We start from the raw sequence: 19868 nt of genomic DNA, 5'->3' as shown, positions 1-19868 counted from the left end.
TTTTTCAGCAGGGATCTGTCAGCTCCGAGGCAGAGCTTTCCCAGTATTTCTCGCATGATGGTACGAGCCAGCTCCCGTTCTCTGATGCTGTAACTGGCTCCTGTGATGAAGAGCAACTCCGTCAAAAGAACAGGAACAGTTTGCTGGACGACGGCTCTATTCTTCCTGGTAACCTGAGTAAGTGACAGAAATTTGTCTGGTCATTTGGTTGATGCAGGGAGAGTCAATGAGCACTAGTTTGCTTTGTGGAAGAGCTATGGTGATTCCTGTGCTGGTAAGAAATGCCTCGCAGCATAATGCAAGCTGGTGCTGATCATCTGAAAGACTGGAAGATGGAAGGGGTTTACAACAATGCACATAAACGCCTGTTTCCATGGTAGTTTGTCCAAATTGCTGCTCTGATTATGTGAGAATGGCCAAACCAATCAAATAAAGTCAACGCTAGATTGACAACACTGCCATTGCTGTTTTTTTTCCCAAATGGCATATGATCATCTGATTGATTACATTTAAATGAAAGTGTTCTTAGTAACCTCAAATAAACAATTTCAAAATGTCACGTGTAGCGATGTAAAAACAATCAAATGTTCAACCTGACAGCAGATATTTTGCATATTTATCTTTCTTCTCCCCATAGTAATTGAGTGAAAGAATCTTTAATTTCCTTATTGCGATGCACCTTATTTCAGGTTCAAAGGATATTATATTTATTCTCCTTTTCCTGTGCTTCTCAAGTAATCTGTCTTCTACTTACTTTTCTCTGGAAATTCATTATTTAATGCTGAAAAGCATTTTCATGGGTGGAGGGGGTGAACTTTCTATGTAGAAAGATGCAGTTCTTTCTAAGAAGGATGTGAAAAGGACTCTTAGGCTAATTAGACTTTAATTTGAAACTGATTGTCATGTGCTTGTATTTTTGTTTGAGAAAGCATTTCTCACTCACTGTAAATTGATCCAGGCAGTAGCATAGATTGAATCAAGATGTGAAAGAAATTCTGTTGTTTAAAGTAAAATACACATGTGTATGTGCATCCCTTTCTTCTTTGGGTCATAGTCATAATTTAGAAATAAGCTTAAAATAGAACCAGATGTGCCATGAGCTGATTTCAGGAATTACCCATAAATTCTGGAGCTATCTGCCATTGCTCTTGCTGTGTATTTTAGCTAGAGGGAGGACATGAAAAACCTGCTTTTTGCTTTCTGAGGAGAGATTAAGCTTCCCTGCAAACAATGCCACATGTCCTCTGCTGCAGTCAGATGCATGATATTAAAAACACTGATAAATGCAATTGTAATTGTTTTTTGTTTGTTTGTTTTGTTTGTTTGTTTGTTTTCTAGCTGCTAGAGAAGCAGGGCTGGCAAAAGCAAATGGTCTGTCTTCTCCAACCAGTGGGAGATCATCTGGTCCTCACAACAAACATGTGGAGTCTGTCCGACCTGGCATCCTTAGCGATAGCCCCAAATCTTCCCGCAGCCCCTTTCATCGACAGAGGAGGGTTGTTTTCTATGATGGTGATGCTAGTGATGATGATGAAAGTTCCCATATGCAAAGAAGCCAGAGGGCCAAGAGCCAGGAGGATGCTGGCATCGTCATTACAACGTCATCTGTAGAAATTGATGATGAGAGCCAGGACAGTGAGTCACCTAAATACATTGGCACAGAGACATCTTCCCCTGTTTTCAGCAACTCTGTGGAGTCTGCAGACAGCACACCAGAGCAAATTGACTCTCCTTTCTTCCCCATCATAGCATTTGACTACTCAAGTGTGCCTGAAGTTCGTCTCAGCAGCCTGAGTTTGAGGGAGCTCCGGGAAGCACAGCTGGAATCTAAGAGATCACCAAAACTGGAGCATAGAGCAGTCACGAGAGTGAAAAGCATGATGAGCACTGAGTGCCGAAGCCTTCAGAGACAGAGGATGGAGGAGCATGGCTCTTATAACAAGCCTGTTGCGAGGATGCTCCCTCACAGCAAGAAGTGTGAAGCACCTGATGGGACGGGCCAGTGCCAGTGTGAAATTGTCACTCTGGTTCGCAATGAGCATGAGTCATTTGGCCTGGATTTGGAAATCCAAGCCATGCCCTTAAAAGTTGTTGTCACAGGGCTGCGGCCAGGTGGAGCAGCAGAAAGGGTAATTTTTTAGTTTGGATTGCCTTGTTGTGATTTGTTTTCACTTTGCAGGGATTGTGATTATTAAGGAAGTGATCTGTTGAGAGTTAAGTGCAAGGGAGTTGTCTCTGATGGGCAAAAATTCTCACCCCATATTGTTCTGACATGCCTGTTAAATGAAATGTTTCTGATTCAGAAGTGCACCCTGGCTGATTAAAAACAGAGAAAGTCAAGAGACAGACGTCCTGAGATGGACTGATCCACACTCAGAGTTACAGTTTGGAGGAAGCATTGTTCTTTTGTTGTCTTTATTTTTACTAGAGGCAAAGACAAGATAAGTAAATCCCGGTAATATAGATGCTTATTAAGAGAGGAGCTACGTTGCAACTTAGAAAGTGTTTTAAATCCCTCTCTATTATTTTATATGCATGTATCCCTGTATTATACAAATCTGGTACTAGGAGGCCTCGTGCTGGCCAGGTTTGCCGAGAGGTGTGATAGTACCAGTAATGCGTTGATCTTCTGTGTCTCTTGCTGTTATTAGTGTGGATACTGACTTCATGCTGGACGTGGAATTGCTGACTTAGGTGCAAATGTGCAGACATAGAAAGAATGATATTCTGGTGTACAAACTCACATTGCATTTTTAATCTACTTAGGGGCTACTAGTGTAAGAGGGGATGTATCTCAGTACTTCAGACTGGGCTGTAAGAGTTGGGGGTTTGGGTTCTGTTCCCACCTCTTTCTCTTACGTACTATGCAGTGTTAAGAAACATACTTTGTTTTTTACCTTAAGAGCGTATTCCATTTCCAATTTAATTTTTTAGAAGAGTCCATTTAGTCCAGTGAGAGATTGTGACCAGGGATGTAATTCCTACATGAAACAGTTTCAGTCTTGAAGAAACCAGGTCTGATCCAGCCCAGTTCATTTAAATGAAAGAGGCTGTGTCCTCCATCCTGATACTGATCTCTCAGAGAACCCAGAAGCTCTTTTGACCTTCCTGTATGAGATTGATCATTAATTCCTCTCCTGGCAAAAGCACAGTCTGCTTTTTATTTACATGTTGGCAAACTGACAGTAGAGGTACCTGTGCTCTGCAGTGATGTGAAATAGAGAATGTTAATAGCCATTAATTGCTTCTCTGCAATCTTTGCCCCTGTAGCAGGGCTTATGAGGTGTATTTATAAATTCCTTGTATCTGTCATTGTATCAGGGATCCATGGGCAAGATGGCTGTAGGAGATGAGATTACCACCATCAATAGTATCCCAGTCAGTAAGATGACGTATGAGGAAATCTGCTTGCTTATGCAATGTCTTCCCACATCTGTAACCTTGGAGATCCAGAAAACAGCAGCAGGTAAGAGCATAGTTTGGCTTTTGTACCATTTATTCTAGGTACCAGTAATGAAAACTGGATTGGTTCAGCTGGATCTGATATGCTGCTGTCCCAGTTTCCACATCAACTCAGATTAAAAAACAGGGAATACCTTCTTCTGTGTTGGTGAAGCAGACAAAGCTCTTCATCACCAAACCAGGCTTCAGGGGTCCTCCCTAGGACCATGATGAGGGGGAGCAAACCTACTTTGGTGTCAAGTGTTCAAAGCTCCCATTTATTGCATGGTCCTCCTGCCAGCATTTGCATTGGTCTGAGTCATTTCATGTGGAGCTGAAGCTAACTCAGCAGCAGCCCTGTTCTGGCAACCTGTTTTACTGCTCTGCCTCTTCAGTAAATACATTGACCCTTTATAATTACATGCATCTCTTTAAAGAGATTGACTTTAAGCAATATTTTTGTGAATGGACAGTAAGATAATAAGACCCTTTTTTCTTTCATGCTTCAGAATTCTCCTAATATGCAGAAAACCCAGGATAACCAGAATCTTATCAAAATGTTTATTTGCATGCTTCTTACAGAAAGTGTTCTAGTTTGAATTGAAACATTTGATACCTCATTAGTTCCTGCTCAGGGTTGATTTATGCTGCTACAGCAATATATGCTTCCCCACAGACTGTACAAATTACGTGGTGTGGAAATGAGTGTTTGAAAAAGAAAAGCATACTTTTCAAATTCAGGAAGAACATAATATTTTGCTTCGTTCTAGCTTATGATCTTCTTCGTGTACCTATTAATACCTGTGAGCCTAAATTGCTTCCAGATGCTTCAAATCTAGTTGTTCTTTAAGGAATTCCTGGCTTGGCAGAGAGTCCAGTTCATATTTCCTTATTGCTCTGGCTTTTGCAGACTGTTAGCAGAGGGATATGGGGACATTGGCACTTCTTTGTCAGGAAACTCTTCTACTTTCCCCTTCCCTTCACCCTGCCCCACTGGAAGAGTAGAGGGTCTCTTTAGTGGGTGGTCCTGCAGAGGGAAAGCAGGGCAGTACTTCAAATCATAACCTGTCTGCTTCAAAATGCTCTTTTGGGATGTTTTCCCCTCTGTAGATTCCAAGAAGAGCTTGGACTTCTTAACATAGGTACCTAAGACAAGCAGTGTGAACAATCCTGTGGGTTTACTCAAGGGTTAGAGAGACGTGCTGACATGTTTGAATGAACGGGAAAGTATGCTGACTCTGTGAATACACCCCCTCTTTCTCCGTGCACTTTCTGGGCCTCGTCTGGTAGTAACCAGCCTTGGGAAGACAGCTCGAATGGGAATGTGTGTCCCAGAAGCAGTGCAGGAAGGTGCCAACAAATGTTTGGGGTGGACTGGTGAAAATTAAGGAACTGGAGCAATGGGTTAGCCAGTACGTACTGGAGTGCAGCAGTGACAGGGAGCTCAGTGTGTTGTACAGGAGTGGGTTAAACATCTAAGTGAGGAAATGTCTGTGCCAGGAATCCAGTAACGCCCATATGCTTAATGTGTGTAGAACATCACCCATGCATGTCACATCAAGCACCTGCAGGAGTGTCGAGAGGATCAGAGTCAAGGTGTTTATGCACAGCTTGTCACGGAGTTTGCTATGCCAGGACCTTGTGTACTCTGTGCAATCTATTGGAGACATCTTCGATCAAACAAGTAATGAGAAACAGTACTGCTCAGCCTGACTTACTGCACGCTGACACTTCGGCAGTTGGCTGTTTGACTATTTAAATCTCGAAGATGAGAATTAAACAGATCATGACTACTCACCCTGGATGGGTGAATTCCTCCCTCCTGTCTGCTACTCAGATATATAGGGTTATGATTAATTGGAGTTGTGAATATCATTACAGAAGAGGAGGAGTGCAGGGCAAAAGGAAAACATCTAGTCTGAATATGTGGGTGTCTATTTTTATAGTAAAAATGGTGGTTTTGCATCACTTCCTACATCTGACAGGATTTTGCTTTTTTTAACTTTTTTTTTTTTTAAATTATGATGCAGCTGTCAGCAGATTTACAAACCTCATCCTGTCTCCAGCAGTAGACAGTCAAAAGCAAGCTGATGTCAACAGCATCCTCTTGGTTGAGGAAGAATCGAGTGCTGGGAAGCGAGAAGGAGCAGGACTGCAAAACGCTGGCGATGGCTGTGCGATGGAGAGAGCAACACTGCCACCTGATGTCACGAGTAAAGATGTGCAAAGAGGTACCATGAGGAGCAGCCGTGCCGAGGACAGCACGGCCATCCCTGTCACCGATATCGATGACTTGCTCAGCCAAATGGGTGCTCCCGAGACCAGGCGCACCCCATCGCGAGCAGAAAGCCCCCTCCGAGAGGAGTACACCACAATGTGCTGCTGCGGGACCGACGAAGGCTGTCCCAGTTCTGAGCCAAGTCCAGCAAAGGAGGAGCTGCTGGAAAAAACTATGAATTGTGCAGCTAATGCACAAGGGGTTTTGGGGCTGTCTGTGTTGGACTCTATTAACACAGGCAAACTTTTTACTGTGAATAAAAACTCTTTAAATAACTACTCTAGGAATTTTAGCAGTTTAAGTGAGGATGAGTTGCCTGCAGCAAACTGTCTGGATGGTAAGAGAAGTGACCCGTTTCCAAAGTCTATGTATGGGGCTGCAGAAGATTCTCACTCAGACACAGAGTCTGTCACAGAAATATTTGAGAGTACTGGTGATGTGTTGCTTGGGCCTTGCACTGCTGCTAATGTCCCTGCAGTCTGTCCTGTATTAGAGTCGGACGAGGAGCAAATTGAAATTTGTTGTGTGAATGATGAACCACAAAAGCCTGGTCAAGAGGAGCATCTCATGGCTGTGACAAGCTCATCCACTCTGTCCCCACAGCACCCTCACAGCAGCAAAGTTTTGCAAACTGAAGGATGTGTGATGTGTGGATCACTGGAGACAAGCATCAACAAACTGGGCTTGGAAGATTGCAGTGGTTCCACTTCGTGTCCTTCACAGTGTTCAGAAGTCTCTTCTGCTTCCCTGTGTTCTTCATCCTCTGTCTTCCTGCCAGAAAAAGACAGCTTAAGGAATTCAGTTGATGTCCCTGAAGTTTACTCTTTCCATAACAATGGTGCCTTAAGTACAGAAGAACAGACAGGTTTGGGGAACAATAATGAAAACATAAAATGCTGTGAATCTGTTGAAGAGGAAGGGTCTCTGCACTGCAAAAAGATAAGCTTTTCCTCTGCTAGAAATGTCAATGGCTTGGAGAACAACTTGCCTGAGAAGGAAGGATGTCATGATGAACAGAGGTCCAAATCTGAAAGTGAAACAGTGGTTGATGACTGTAATCACGCTGTTACCTACTGCTTAGCAAAGAAAGAAACCAACTGTTTGTCCAACTTGTCTAAAACAGACAGCAATCACCTGAACGCATCATCACCAAGAGCAATATCACTCAGGTCTCCCTTTCCCACTAGATCTAAAGATCCAAAGGCTAATGGAACTCATGACTTGCCAGGGAAAAATGAAAAAAATAGCTCTGTGACTTGTGGAAGAACTTCAAATGGCAAAGTCCAAAGCTCAGGCACAAATCACTGCAAAGGAGCTGCAGTACCGCACAGCCCACTGTCACAGAAAAAATCCTGTCAGGAGTCTAAGGGAATAGCACAAAAAAGTATAATGGAAACCCTTTTAAATAGCCAGAAGACCAAAGGGGGACCAAAGCTAAAAGGGTTCACTATCAAAAGCAAAGCAAAGACAAATTCAGATTCTTCTGGCACTAATCCTACCAAAGTCAGTGGGGCTGATCAGAAAAGGGCTTTGGTTTCTCCACAGTTGTCTCCCAAACTCCTGGGGAAGAAAGCACCCTTGTCCCGTAACTCACCTACAAACCCAGATGCTGGCAAGAGCATTTCAGCAGCCTCAAGGACTCTGAAATCAGAGCTAGAAAATAAACCATCTCTGGTTATTTCTGAGGATTCACTTCTGCCTCTCCAAAATGGCACCAGCAGCCCAACAGCAAGCAGTGAAATGAAATGTGGTGGCTGTGGGGAGCTAACACACCTGCAGCAGACATGGGGAAAGCCAAAAGAAAAACAAGTTTCCATGCAGTCTGCAGTGTGTCAGGGTAAGAGTGTTAAGGTGGATGATTTCAGAGCCGGAGACAGTCAGTCCAAAGCCGCTTTATCCCCTCAGGAGACAACAAAAGTCGAATACATGAAAGGAAAAACTGAGAACCCTGGAGTGGGCCTGAACACAATCAAGAGCATCTATAGTGCAGATGATGTTAGGCAGTTAGATCTGCAAAACATAGGGGCATCTGCTGGAGGCTCCTCTTCATTGAGGTACCCTGCAGTTCAGCTGGAGCAGCCAGAAGGGCAGGAGATTCAGCGCACTTTCATCGAGGTGAAGCTTTCCTCCTCGTCCTCCTCTTCCTCCTCCTCTTCTGCCTCTTCCTCACCAGCACCATTTTTGCAGCTGCCATTGCTAGAGAAAAATGAAGAGGTGAATGCAGAGGTGCGTCAGCTAACTGAGGAGATGGGGACCACACAGTATTTCTCAAAAGTGGATGTTGCCAGAGATCGAAATCTCTATGGCTTGTCGAAACCTGTGACGAGGACTTACTCGATGCCAGCCCAGTTATCAGGTCACTTGAGGGAGGACTGCCATGCTGCAGAGATTCATCCTGTGCAGGGTTCCCAGGGCCATGCCGCTGAGGAGAAATATCCCCAGGCAGTGACGAGTACGTTAAAGATGGTCCATCTAAACCTGCCGAATGGCCAAAGTGGGAAGGAGCAGGCATACACCTCCAAAAGCACTCAGAGGGTGCATGACACATCCCCCTCAGCCACGGACAGTACTTACTCTGCCACCGATAAGCTGAGGAGTTTCAGGAGGAATTACTACTACTACGAGCTAAACTGGCCACATGAACCTACCTCATCCTTCTCTGTCAAACAAAGGATTAAATCCTTCGAAAACCTGGCAAATTTTGACCGGCCAGTTGTGAAGGCCATCGATATACACTCATCCGTAAGGTCTCCCTTCGGCAGGAGGTCGTGTGGTGGGATGGCCGCTGCAACCAGCCCCACAGACACACCACGGGCTTTACGGCGCAGCTTGAGCTCCTATGGCAGCAGTCCGAGCCCAGCTGACACTACAGCCAAGTCTCCCGTGAGCACAGAGCCTACATGTGCTGTGGAGGGTGGCGTGGGGGAAGGAAAGTCCCAAAGGAGCGAGGAGGGCAGTGCCAGGGTGGACTCAGCCGCCTTTCCACCCACAGCCTCGCAGGTGCGGCGCAATCGAGGCCTGGGGCGTCCGCCGCTGTCCCGCTCCAGGCTGCGGGAGCTGAGGGCCCTCAGCATGCCCGACCTGGACAAGCTATGTGGCGAGGGCTTCTCGGGGCCGCCACAGCCTGCGTGCTTCAAGACAGAGCTGGAAATCACACCCCGGAGAGCCCTCGGCTTGCCCAGCCAGAGTGACATGGCTGGGACAGGTGCCAGCAGTCCTCGGGACAGCAGCTCGGGAACACCAGGGTCTGCCTCAGATGATGATGTGCCCTGTGCTGGCTCTCTGGGTGGGGAGCACTCAGAAAACAGCTGGTCCCTCAGGTTGGTGTCTGCTTTGCTATTGCCGTTTCCATCAGCCATCTTTCTGCAGTGTTTCATTTTCATCCCCTCAAGGCTCTCCTGAGGCAGTATTTGTTTCACACAGCTTTGGCCCAGGCCTCAATCCCCTCACTCTTCATGCTCTGTTGCATTTCGGAGCTGCTGCACTGCTGTTTGGCGACAGCCACACTTCCGTATGGGATGAAGTGCTCTATCCTGGCAGAGTCAAGCTTGTTTTACGTGACCCTTCTAGCTGGGTCCTTCTGGTTGCGTTTTGGCCATGTTACGGTACAGCAGTTGCTGCCTCCTGCCTGCCCTGCCCTGCCAGCGCAGCCTGCGATGACAAACAAGCTTGTTGTCCTGCCAGATGCAGCCCTCAAAAGTAGCTGTCTCCTTGGTTTTGTTAATATTGCTAAAATCATTGGGAAGGGAGATGGAGAACAGAGTGATTTTCAGAGTTACTCTAAACTGTCTTCTTTTCCCCTTGCAATTATCCCAGCATATGTCATTTCTTATCCATTTCGAAGATTTCTGCTTGTTCTGTCCTTTTGTTGCTTACCCTAACACAAATTAAACTGTACACCTGAAACGTATGTCTACACCGTCTAAAAATACAGCACTGTCTTTTATTTTTCTATTCATTTTAGCTTGGATCAGCTGCTCGTCTCAAACCTGGACCAGCAAAAATTGCAAGCGGCTTTGTCAGCTGTAGTACCAAAATGTGACATTGCCACTATGCTCCAGGATGTCAAGGCACAAGTAAAGGTAATAACCAGAAGATAAAACTAAATTATTGGCAGTAGTTTTAGAGGGATTCTTAATGACAGATAAAATCTCTTCTGGACTGTTTCAGAGTTCCTCCATTAGTCCTGTTGTAGGTTACTGTTTGATGGTAGTTTTATTTCTGCAGTTTTTTGAATGCCTGCTATAAACCCATAATGTATTTCAGTGGTGTTTTTTTTGTATAAAAAAGGGTCTCGTTTGTCCAGTGTGAAAGCAGTTAAGAGCCACAACAAATAAACTGATTTTAAATGGAGAAGTATGTCTCCATTTCAGTCATTGTTACAGCTGAGAACCTTCTTGAATTGCCTATAATTGCACTTCAAAATTTAACTTTCTACCAACTATCATGGTCAGACGCACTTCACCCACCACACAGGAAAGCTCTGCCCATTCTAGTAGTACGCACCTTTTGCTTTAGCAAAAGATCACAGAAATTGAACTAACCTTGTTTAACTTTTGTTGAACTGGTGGCTTGCAATGCCAGAACATGGCATCTGAAGGATTTGTAAGAGACCCCTGTGTGCTTTTAGCACTTTTCTGTGGGAACTTATTGCAGAAAGGTAATCTGCTTCATTATCTAGTTGTATATAGAAGATCTCCAAAGTGAAATGATTGCCAGGATGTTCTTTTCTCTGTTTGCAGTGCTTGTGTTTTTGGGATACGTCCACATCCTTTTTAAATTAGAACTGAAGTTGATAAAATAATGACAGCACTGGAAGGAAAACTGCCATCTGGTCTGCATAACTGCTGGCCAAGCTGCATTTAGAGTATTCCTGAGTCTTGTTCACAAAGGTTGTATTTCATATGTAGATCAGACTGGAAGGGAATAGGACCTCCCCAAAATACCCAGCTTTACCTCCTTCCATGGATAGCATAACTAAAGCTTGCAAGTCCCAATAGCTTGGTGAGCCAAGAGGGTTTGATAGGTTTACAAAAGAATTTAGGATTGGATTGTACTTCTGGCCTAAAGTAATTAAGTGTTCTTTAAAGTGTTTTGCATGGGGTCTTGGAGAGATTATTTATTTATGCCACTTTTCAGAATCTGAGAACTCAAATATTTATAAAACTGAATGCTTTTTGGACTGTACTCCTTGTCTGCATAGTTTCTTATCCATGTTTAAGCCCAATATGGCACGTATACTGGAAAATTTTATGCTAGTCAAATACTGGATTTAAATGTACAATAGGACAATTCTTTATAGTTATGCAATTGATGAAAAATGAGATGGACTGCCCGATTTGGACTGAGAGCTTCCTCAGGAAGAGTTTTTCATCTTTTGCTCTGAAATGGGCTGAATTTACGGCTAGTGTTTAATAAGTGCTGTAAAAAAATAATATATATATATAGATAGGTATATAAAGACGTTTTATTGATTAGATCTCTGTGACTGATCTTTGAATCTGATGAACATGCTAAATGGAGAAGCTGAAGATTTGAGCTCTTTCCTTTTGCATTGCTTGTTTATTCTGAAATCCTAGGCAAGTTCCTTAAGAGTTCTGAGATAAGTTGTCTGTCCATTGCAAGGAGTGATTTGTGTTAACTTGCCTCACGGATATGATTTGCAGTTATTGTGCTGGCTTTTTTCAAAGCCCAGCAGATAGCTGCGATCACTGGAGGCTTTTGTGCATCCTCTATGTGTCTGAGTAAAGGAATAGGCAGATGTTTGCTCCCAAGATTACCTGTGCTTACTGAGGACCATATTTAAGAGCTGGTAAGGAAGGAAAGGCATCTCCTTAGGAACAGAAAGCCAGGGTTCAGACTCTGTTGTTGACTGTCCCCCCTGTTGGCTGTTTAAGAGTGTGGCTTCTTAAGCAAAAATGGTTGATTTAGTATTTAGTGGCCAAAGATATGAGTGTTTGTTAACTATAGCACACTTTTTTAAAGGGGGCTAACCTAGATATTTAACTGACCATTGTTTCTAGCCTAATGTGAAGCTGTTCTCACTTGAGTATGGGTAAGGAAGGTCTTGACTGCTACAGAGGACTGTGGACTAATGTACTTATCCTAGACTGCTTCTCTCACCCCAAGTCCTGATGGATGAGTGGTGTGGAGCAAGGTGACATTAGTTTTTGACAGTGGCTCTGTGCTTTGCAGGGATGCCACTAATGCACAAAATTTCGTAGGACCATTATTTGTCAAAAACACACACAGTGAGGCCAGGAATTTGAGTGCTGCTTCACCAAACAACAATAAGAAACTGTAGTTCCCTGTCCGTTCTGCAATGAAATTAAAAGGCAAACACTGAGTTAAAATGTGGAGTTTAGTGGGCTGAATATGTCATTTAATGCTAAATAGATTAAGAGGTTTGTTTCTAATGATATGCCATTAATTCTAATGTTGGCAGCTTCTGGAAATGATTGATGTTGGATAGGATCCCAGGAAAAAGATCAGAGACCTGCTTTCCACTCCCTGCTTCTGGTGCTCTGCCCCACAGGCAGTCACTATCCCCTTGCTCCAACAGATGCCTGCTTATAATCCCCCTTACATTGCAAAATGCAGCATCTGTAACAGTGTCTGGCTTTGTCCTGATAACTGTTCAGAAGACGGCACCAGACTGCTGGACAGGACTGCTTCTCTCTCATTGCAGAGCCTGTGTTTTGGCAGCAGCTCATCACTTCAGAGAAATCAGCTTCACACCTTCATTCTGATTTGGAGCCAAGCTTGGCCCTGGTGCAGACCAGGGACAATCCCTTTCCTGTGCTATATGCTTCCATTTCCACAACATCACAGCTTAGTCCTGTTTGGATCACTAATGGACTCATCGCTTCCATCTCACAAGTGAAATAGTATTTCTTGCCGTCCCGTCTAACCTCCACAAGCTGCAATTAGTCGTCATCGCCCCTTGCAACATTGGCAACACTCTGAGAAAAGGTTGATGCCACTGCCCTCTGTTGTAACTGCCTTTCAACTCCTAGGAGAAATTGGCTAACAAATGTTAGTAATTTCCTGGAAAGTACAGTGCTTGGTCCAGAAATGTGTACTGGAACTATTCAGTTTTGACTGCAAAGTGTTCAGCAAAGCGAAGTTGATTTCAGCTAGGCTGCCCAAAGTATTATACTCTTCCACTACCCTAATTTTGACTTTTCTTTCTAGCCTTTGACTGACTAAAGAAATCTTTGCGGTCACCTGGGTTCTGTACGGCTGGTACTCTCTGAAGCAGGAAAAGAAATGTATATAACATCCCAGTTTTAATTCCTTGAGTTGCTTTTTTCGTTTGCCATAATCGAGAGTACTTGGAATTTGTGATTTGTGCAGGAATTTGATCTTTGTTTTTGTTTTTCTCCTCATTCCTCTTTTGTTCCACCCCTATTTTTCTGCTAGAGCAAAGAAGATGCATACTTTGTAGTCTTGCGCAAAGAAGAAGGAGCTGGCCTGGGATTTAGTGTTGCTGGAGGAATAGATCTGGAACAGAAATCGGTCACAGTAAGTGTTGACTGCAAGTCATCCTTTTTCAAAGCTCACTTTAAAGCATGCTGGTGATTCGATCAAGTGCTCGTTTATCAAGACTCACCGCAAGTCATTCATAGTCATAAAAGCAATGTCTCTCGTAGGCGGCTGCATGCCATCTGCTACTGAAATCAGAGAAGTGTCTGGATAGCATAATTTTTATTGTTGAAGATGGATGCCAATTATGGTTTCTAAAAGTGTAACTGGTCTGTTATCAGGTGGGAACAGCTAGGTCTAAATCTTATGCATATAAATAAAATCTTCATGCAGTTGTAGTGCATACAGCCTTTCAGGGGAAATATTAATTTCTAGCCCTTGAAAGTGAATTCAGTGCAGAAGAACTTTTGAAAGTTTTTGCAGATCTTGAGAGTGACTGTTTTTGACCTCAGCAAGCATTCTGGATTTCGCTTCACGGATTTGTTCTGGGGTTATTAAAAACTGTTGGATGTTGGTAAATGAGTTTTTGTTTGTGGATTTATTTTTTTTAACATCTTATACAGCATTCTGAAACAAGAATATTGTATGGCATTAAGCAATGTTGGTATGTAAAAAGTGATAAAAAGCTGTTGAAACACTACTCAAAAAGAGATCGATGAGACAGAAAAATCCCAGATGAGTGGTGTCCTCTGTGATGATTTCTTTGCACAGGATATGCTTTTAAATTCTGCCCTGAAAGAGAGAGAGAGATCCATTAAGTGCTGAGATTAGAAGAAGGATATGTTCTCAGTCTTCAGAGACTGCAGCAACCCATGCAGGAATGTTCTGGTATTTGTTCTTAGACAAGACCAGTATAAATAAATGTATTTTACATTAAGCAGTCATTGAGTTAGAACACAGTCACAGTCTAGGGACCAGACTCTATTTCTCTTGCTAGCAAGGTTGCGTTCTCTGTCTATGGTCCAAACTTTTTCTTCTGTAATGACGGATTTGGCAGCTGTAAGCAAGGGTTAAGCTCAAGAGCACCCCACCCAGGAGAGCTCCACACCTGAAGACTGGGATGCTACCTAAAAATACAGTCTTGAGCTCTCTCAGATTGAGTAGCTGATGAAGTCTTTCTCCTGAATGTTACTACCCATGAGAGCAAAAGAGCATCAAGAGCTACTGCTTTTGGTCCATCATGAATAAAACATGATTTCTGGGTGGGTCTCTTGGGGAGCCTTGTAATGTCCTTAACCTCCTGGGATTCCAGCTGGATTTAGGTTTGGCATTGGGTGCTGCTCTGCTCAGATCCTTCACTTGGGTGCAGGAATAGAAATGCCTAGAGAGACTTGAAGTACCTGAGGAGTCTGGGCACATGAGGGAAGGCAGCAAATGTTTTGAACATCACCTGTATATTCCACTTACCTCTTGCATTTGGATAGCTACATCTGTCATCTGTTATTGAAGCTGTCACTCCAGCTCTGAATGCCTGCTTAGACTGGCTGGAAATTTATCTTCTTAGACTTGGAGGGTTGTGGCAGGTGCCTCTCAGCACAGCCCTGCAATGACAGGGAATAGGAGCCAAAAGGCTTCTGACTCCCTGCTGTTGGTCTGGGTATACAGGAGAAGTTCCTAGAGAAAACGCCATGCTAGAGAAAACGGTGACCACAGGCGTGCTGCTTTGAACCTTTGGTCCGGTGGACCTAGAACTGTGTGCTTGGGAAATGGTATTCCAACTGCTAAAATTACAGTGCCTGGTGGGCAAGTCTTTAAATATCAGGCCTTGACCCATTTAGTCAGTCCCTCTCTGTAAATGGCAGCCAAATAAGTCTCAGCTGCACTCACTGGAGTTTATTTGAAGTTTAATCCACTCTGAATAAAGCATTTTGTTTACTCTAGGAAAGATGAATTTTCAGTCACTAAATCATCCTTTTACATCTATTCACATATGGTATTTGATCAGACAAAAAGAGATGAGCAATTAAACGTTGTATAGCTGCAGTAAGTCAGAGCATTTATGTGCACAGATGCTGTGCACCACTTAAAAGGCTGTTTGAAAACTGCACAGGATTCCAGTCAGTGGGAATTTGGGGAGTTAGTATCACAGCACAATGTTATTTCTTACTGAGTTTGCTGTAGCATGCATATCAAGTTAACGTGTGTATCATTTGAAGTTTGTAAACTGAAGACAAGCACAAACACAGGCTGGGCAGAGAATGGTTTAGAAGCAGCACTGAGGAGAAGGACCTGGGGATGTTGGTTCATGAGAAGCTGGACACGAGCTGGTGATGTGAGCTTGCAGCCCAGAAAGCTAACCATGTCCTGGGCTGCATCAAAAGCAGTACAGCCAGCAGGGTGAGGGAGGGGATTGTCCCCCTCTGCTCTGCTCTTGTGAGACCCCACCCGGAGTCCTGCACCCAGTTCTGGGGCTCCCAGAACAAGAAGGACATGGAGCAAGTTCAGAGGAGGCCACAAGGATGCTCAGAGGGCTGGAGCACCTCTGCTGTGGAGAGAGGCTGAGGGAGCTGGGGAGCCTGGAGAAGAGAAGGCTCCAGTGAGACCTTATATCAGCCTTCCAGTACCTAAATGGAGCCTGCAGGAAAGCTGGGGAGGGACTCTTTGTCATGGAGTGAAGTGATAGGACAAGGGGGAATGGCTTTAAACTAAAAGAGGGGAGATTTAGATAGATGTTAGGAGGAAATTCTTCACTCAGAAGGTGGTGAGGCACTGGCACAGGTTTCCCAGAGAAGCTGTGGCTGCCCCATCCCTGGATGTTCTCAAGGCCAGGCTGGATGGGGCTTTGAGCAACCTAGTTTGGTGGGAGGTGTCCCTGCCCATGGCAGGGGGTTGGAGCTAGATGGTCTTTAAGGTCCCTCCCAACCCAACCCATTCTGTGATTCTAAAACCCTTGAGGAATTCAGCAAAAGCATGTAAGTGGTTTGTGACACTACATTCCCTAGCTGGTTTTGGTTGTCTTTGGCTTAGAACTGACCGTGCAATAATAGCATCTTTTCCTCTGCTTTTCCCCCATAACTAACTGCAGTTTTTGTCCGGTCACCTAGGCCTTAGTATTCAAGGCTATTCGTTGAACCAAATGTTGTATGCATGATAACCAGGCAGCGGGCAGTGATTGCAAACTTTGATAGTAGGGACTGAATGTTCACCTTGGCATGTAGAGTGTTATGGGTGCTCACAAGGTTGATACATCCCTAAGTTCAAATCTTTCTTGTAGGTCCACAGAGTGTTTTCCAAAGGAGTGGCATCTCAGGAAGGGACTATTCATCGAGGAGATCTTGTTCTGTCCATCAACGGCAAGTCTCTTGCAAGCTCGGTCCATGGGGATGTCCTGAATGCTCTCCATCAGGCGAGACTACACAAATATGCGGTCATTGTCATCCAGAAGGAAAAAGACAAAGCAAACAATTCCTCCAGACTTGAGATATCAGCTACTGGCAGAAAATGTGTGGGGTCTGGAAAGAATGTTTCCATGGAAATAGGAACAGGTATGATCTTTGTCCAAGAATACTTGGAAGGATTCCCTTGCAGAGCAGACTGAAAGGGAAAATGTCCATGTGTTTTAGATTAAAAGCGTCTGTGCCTTATGTGGTTGAAGGGAGCAAATTAAATTACCTTTAATTTTTATTTGTTCTCTTTGGAGCCCAAATGCAGGTTTTTTTTATTGCTGTAGTATTTTTGTTCTAAATATCATAACTAGGCAGAAAGTTAGAAAGACATCTAGAGCCTAATCCAATTTCTATTAAAGTTAGTGATGCCATATATTTTTCCAATCTGTGATAAATTCCTTTAAAGTAATAGCAGTAGTTTGTGCAAGAAAACAAACAGCCAAAAATAAAAAAATAAAAATAAAAATTAAAAAAAACAAACTCTTTTGGGGTTTGTTATCCATAGAGACTGTCCTTGTTCTTTGTAAAAGAAGATTTCATACTATTTCTACTACAGACAGATGGAAAAATGACTTTGGTATTACAGTAAATTGAGCTAAGTCAAATTCAAGGCAGTCATCCCATAGAAAACTAGGAATAAATGGGTTAAGTGGCTATCAGTGAAAATATAAGTTCCCGTTTGGGAACAGGGCAACATTTCAATGCACTTGAGAGATCCATTTGTAACACCCCAAATTTTTGTAGAAGTAAGGCACAAAACCCTTTAGTACCTGCCTGAGCATATACTGCTGCATCAGGAGCATGGGGTTGACCTGTGATGGTTGTTTCCATCCCGAAGCAATGCCGTGTCCCTGGGATGGAGCGGGCAGTGGTTACAGCTGATTTTCAGAGACTTGGTGGCCTTTCTGGGCAGTACCAGGCACTCAGCTCAGAGCACCCTGAAAACCGAAAAGGAGCTGCTGCTCCTGTATTTTAAACTCATCAGCCATGGTCTTTACAGTTTTCTTTTTTGTGTATTTTTTTTTCCTTCCATTGCTGTTTTTATTATCTTATGGTTTCACGGGATTTTATAGGAAAGTTTTACAATACAGCTAAAAGAAAGAGGAAGGCACTCTGTAAATGGATCAGCCTTTCAGTAATTGCTCCCGTGGGTGTAATATAAGTGATTACTTCAGAATCCCTTTCTACCCTAAACATGCTACATCCTGCACGTTGGCAATGCAGACTGTTGGCTGCAGACACCAGGGGGCAACATTATCTCACGAATAACGTAGCGTTGGGTTATTAAGGACGTGTTTCCATCCTGTGAAACAAAGCGTATCTTCATATGTTGTAGATGACATTTGAGGTAATGATAACACTAATTTGTGATATTGCAGATCTCAGAATTTTTACATTCACATGAGGCAAAGAGGGTCCTGTTTCCCAAAACTATAGATTTATTTATTTGCTCCTAAGCAAAATCGTAATTTATGTCAACTACAGTATTACTGCATTCTAAAAATATCTGATAATTAGGAGTCAGCATAAACATATTGGCAATTATAATTACATCCAGACATATGAGACAGAAACAATTATTCACACTAATGAGTGGTTACAAACTCTCCCTTAAGAGGATGGATCACATTTGTTTAATGTAATGTCTCATTTATTACTGTTATTTAAAAAGACGTGATTCATTGGATAATGAGGTAGAAACAAATAAAAGAAAATGAAATGTTCTCCACACTATTTTAATAATTTTTTCAATTCTTTTGTTGATGTTTAGAGTCTTTACTAAGTTCAGCTTTAAATTTGCACACAAAAATGCCTTGACAGGTTTTTGTTGAATATGCAAAGTGAAAATGTCTGAGTGCATAAATACATTTTGAACCATCAGCCTTTCACAGCTGCGATAATATGCATTCACTTCTGAGAAACTGGGTGACAACACGTTCTAGTTTGTGTATAAACTGAACTCTGAATTGCTTTGTCACTGCAGCAAAAACAAACCCAACCAAACACAACTTGCAATTTACTGTTAGCTGCATAACAAGATGCTGTGTGTATTCTGTCACAGATCCAAACCTGGACATGAATGATGTCATCTGTGTCGAATTACTGAAAACCTCTGCTGGCTTGGGATTCAGTCTTGATGGTGGAAAAGCTTCCATTGCTGGAGACAGGCCCTTACTTGTAAAAAGAATATTTAAAGGTATGGCAAACATGGAAATACAGTGGATATTATCCCAGTTTTCCTTGTATGTATTGTATAGACATTTTAATTCTTGAATTCAGTTTTTTAAAATGAGTGTGTTTTTTTGTGTCCTCCACGTATTAACACTTATTAACCAAAGTGGTCATTAGAAAAAAGCACTCCTGGGAATGAGTATGGATTGCATCTGCTAGTAAATGTGTGTTCAGCAGTCTGATTTACTAAATATGATACATTTCCTTCCTAGGCTTGTCTGCTATTGTAGACATTAAATTATAGCAGCAATACAGTATGTAGCGATTTGAGAAATTCAAGTCTTATCTGATTCTCTTTTCTGAGAGAAACACAAAGGAGATAATCAGTGTGGTTTCAAAACGCCATCCTGCATTATACCCATTTATTAACTTTTCTTTTCTTTGTTAATTTTCTTAGATACCAGTATTAGCCACTCTTGAATGCTTTGTTTGTCGGCAGGTGGCTAAATTTAGATAAACTGTGTATAGAAAGGAAACCAATGCCAGAACTATGCTGTGATTTTTATCTGGCTTAGTCTGGTATTCAGTTTAGTGAAAAACGTAGCACTTTAAAAGAAGCTGAAACTGTCAATGAAGCTGTGGGTGATCAACATTTTTATGGGATTACTTTCCAGAGATATAGTCCTTCTTTAAGGAAAAAAAAAAAGTTAAAATGGTGTTTCCTGAATTGCTTATCAGTTTCCCTGCATGTGTTTTTCTCCTGTTTCAAAATGATTCTTAGAGTGAATGGCATGTTTAATTTTTGAGGTCATTAATTTATATCCTTAGATACAGTCTTTTTTCACCTCCTCTCCCCGTGGTGGCTGATACTGCAAGTTAATTTATCATTACAGAAGACTTACTTTTATCAGCAGTGAAGGGTGTGCCTCGCTGTAGGGGCTATTCCTGTGTCTGGTGTCTTTGTCAAGAGTTTGCTACCCATGTTTGATTTGTCTGTCCTTGTTACCTAGATTTTATAATCTGCTGCATTACCTGCTTATTAACATGTTAAAATTCTGTTCGAGAAAATGCATCCATGCTGCATACGACCTGTATGTTTCCTTTGT

At 42.9% G+C, this 19868-nt stretch overlaps 2 protein-coding genes across 11 annotated transcripts in view; one reads left to right on the top strand and one right to left on the bottom strand.

Moving 5' to 3' along the window:
* SUB1 (SUB1 regulator of transcription) overlaps positions 1-19868 on the bottom strand; it is a 376115-nt gene that overhangs the window by 350378 nt on the left and 5869 nt on the right. The window lies entirely within an intron of this gene.
* The window catches only part of PDZD2 (PDZ domain containing 2), a 197673-nt gene that overhangs the window by 173242 nt on the left and 4563 nt on the right, over positions 1-19868 (top strand). For 9 of the 10 annotated variants that reach the window (XM_066988321.1, XM_066988315.1, XM_066988318.1 and 6 more), the window contains 8 exons: positions 9-177; positions 1339-2129; positions 3322-3466; positions 5472-9039; positions 9684-9801; positions 13142-13243; positions 16419-16689; positions 18653-18787. In XM_066988321.1, coding sequence (XP_066844422.1) covers positions 9-177; positions 1339-2129; positions 3322-3466; positions 5472-9039; positions 9684-9801; positions 13142-13243; positions 16419-16689; positions 18653-18787 — 5299 coding nt within the window. The remainder of the gene's footprint in view (positions 1-8; positions 178-1338; positions 2130-3321; positions 3467-5471; positions 9040-9683; positions 9802-13141; positions 13244-16418; positions 16690-18652; positions 18788-19868) is intronic. The other variant, XM_066988319.1, reaches the window with a different exon arrangement.

Source organism: Anser cygnoides, chromosome Z (genome assembly GCF_040182565.1).
Source record: "Anser cygnoides isolate HZ-2024a breed goose chromosome Z, Taihu_goose_T2T_genome, whole genome shotgun sequence".
Lineage (NCBI taxonomy): Eukaryota > Metazoa > Chordata > Aves > Anseriformes > Anatidae > Anser > Anser cygnoides.
The sequence above is the reverse complement of the archived record's forward strand: the minus strand, read 5'-3'. Positions and strand labels throughout refer to the sequence as shown.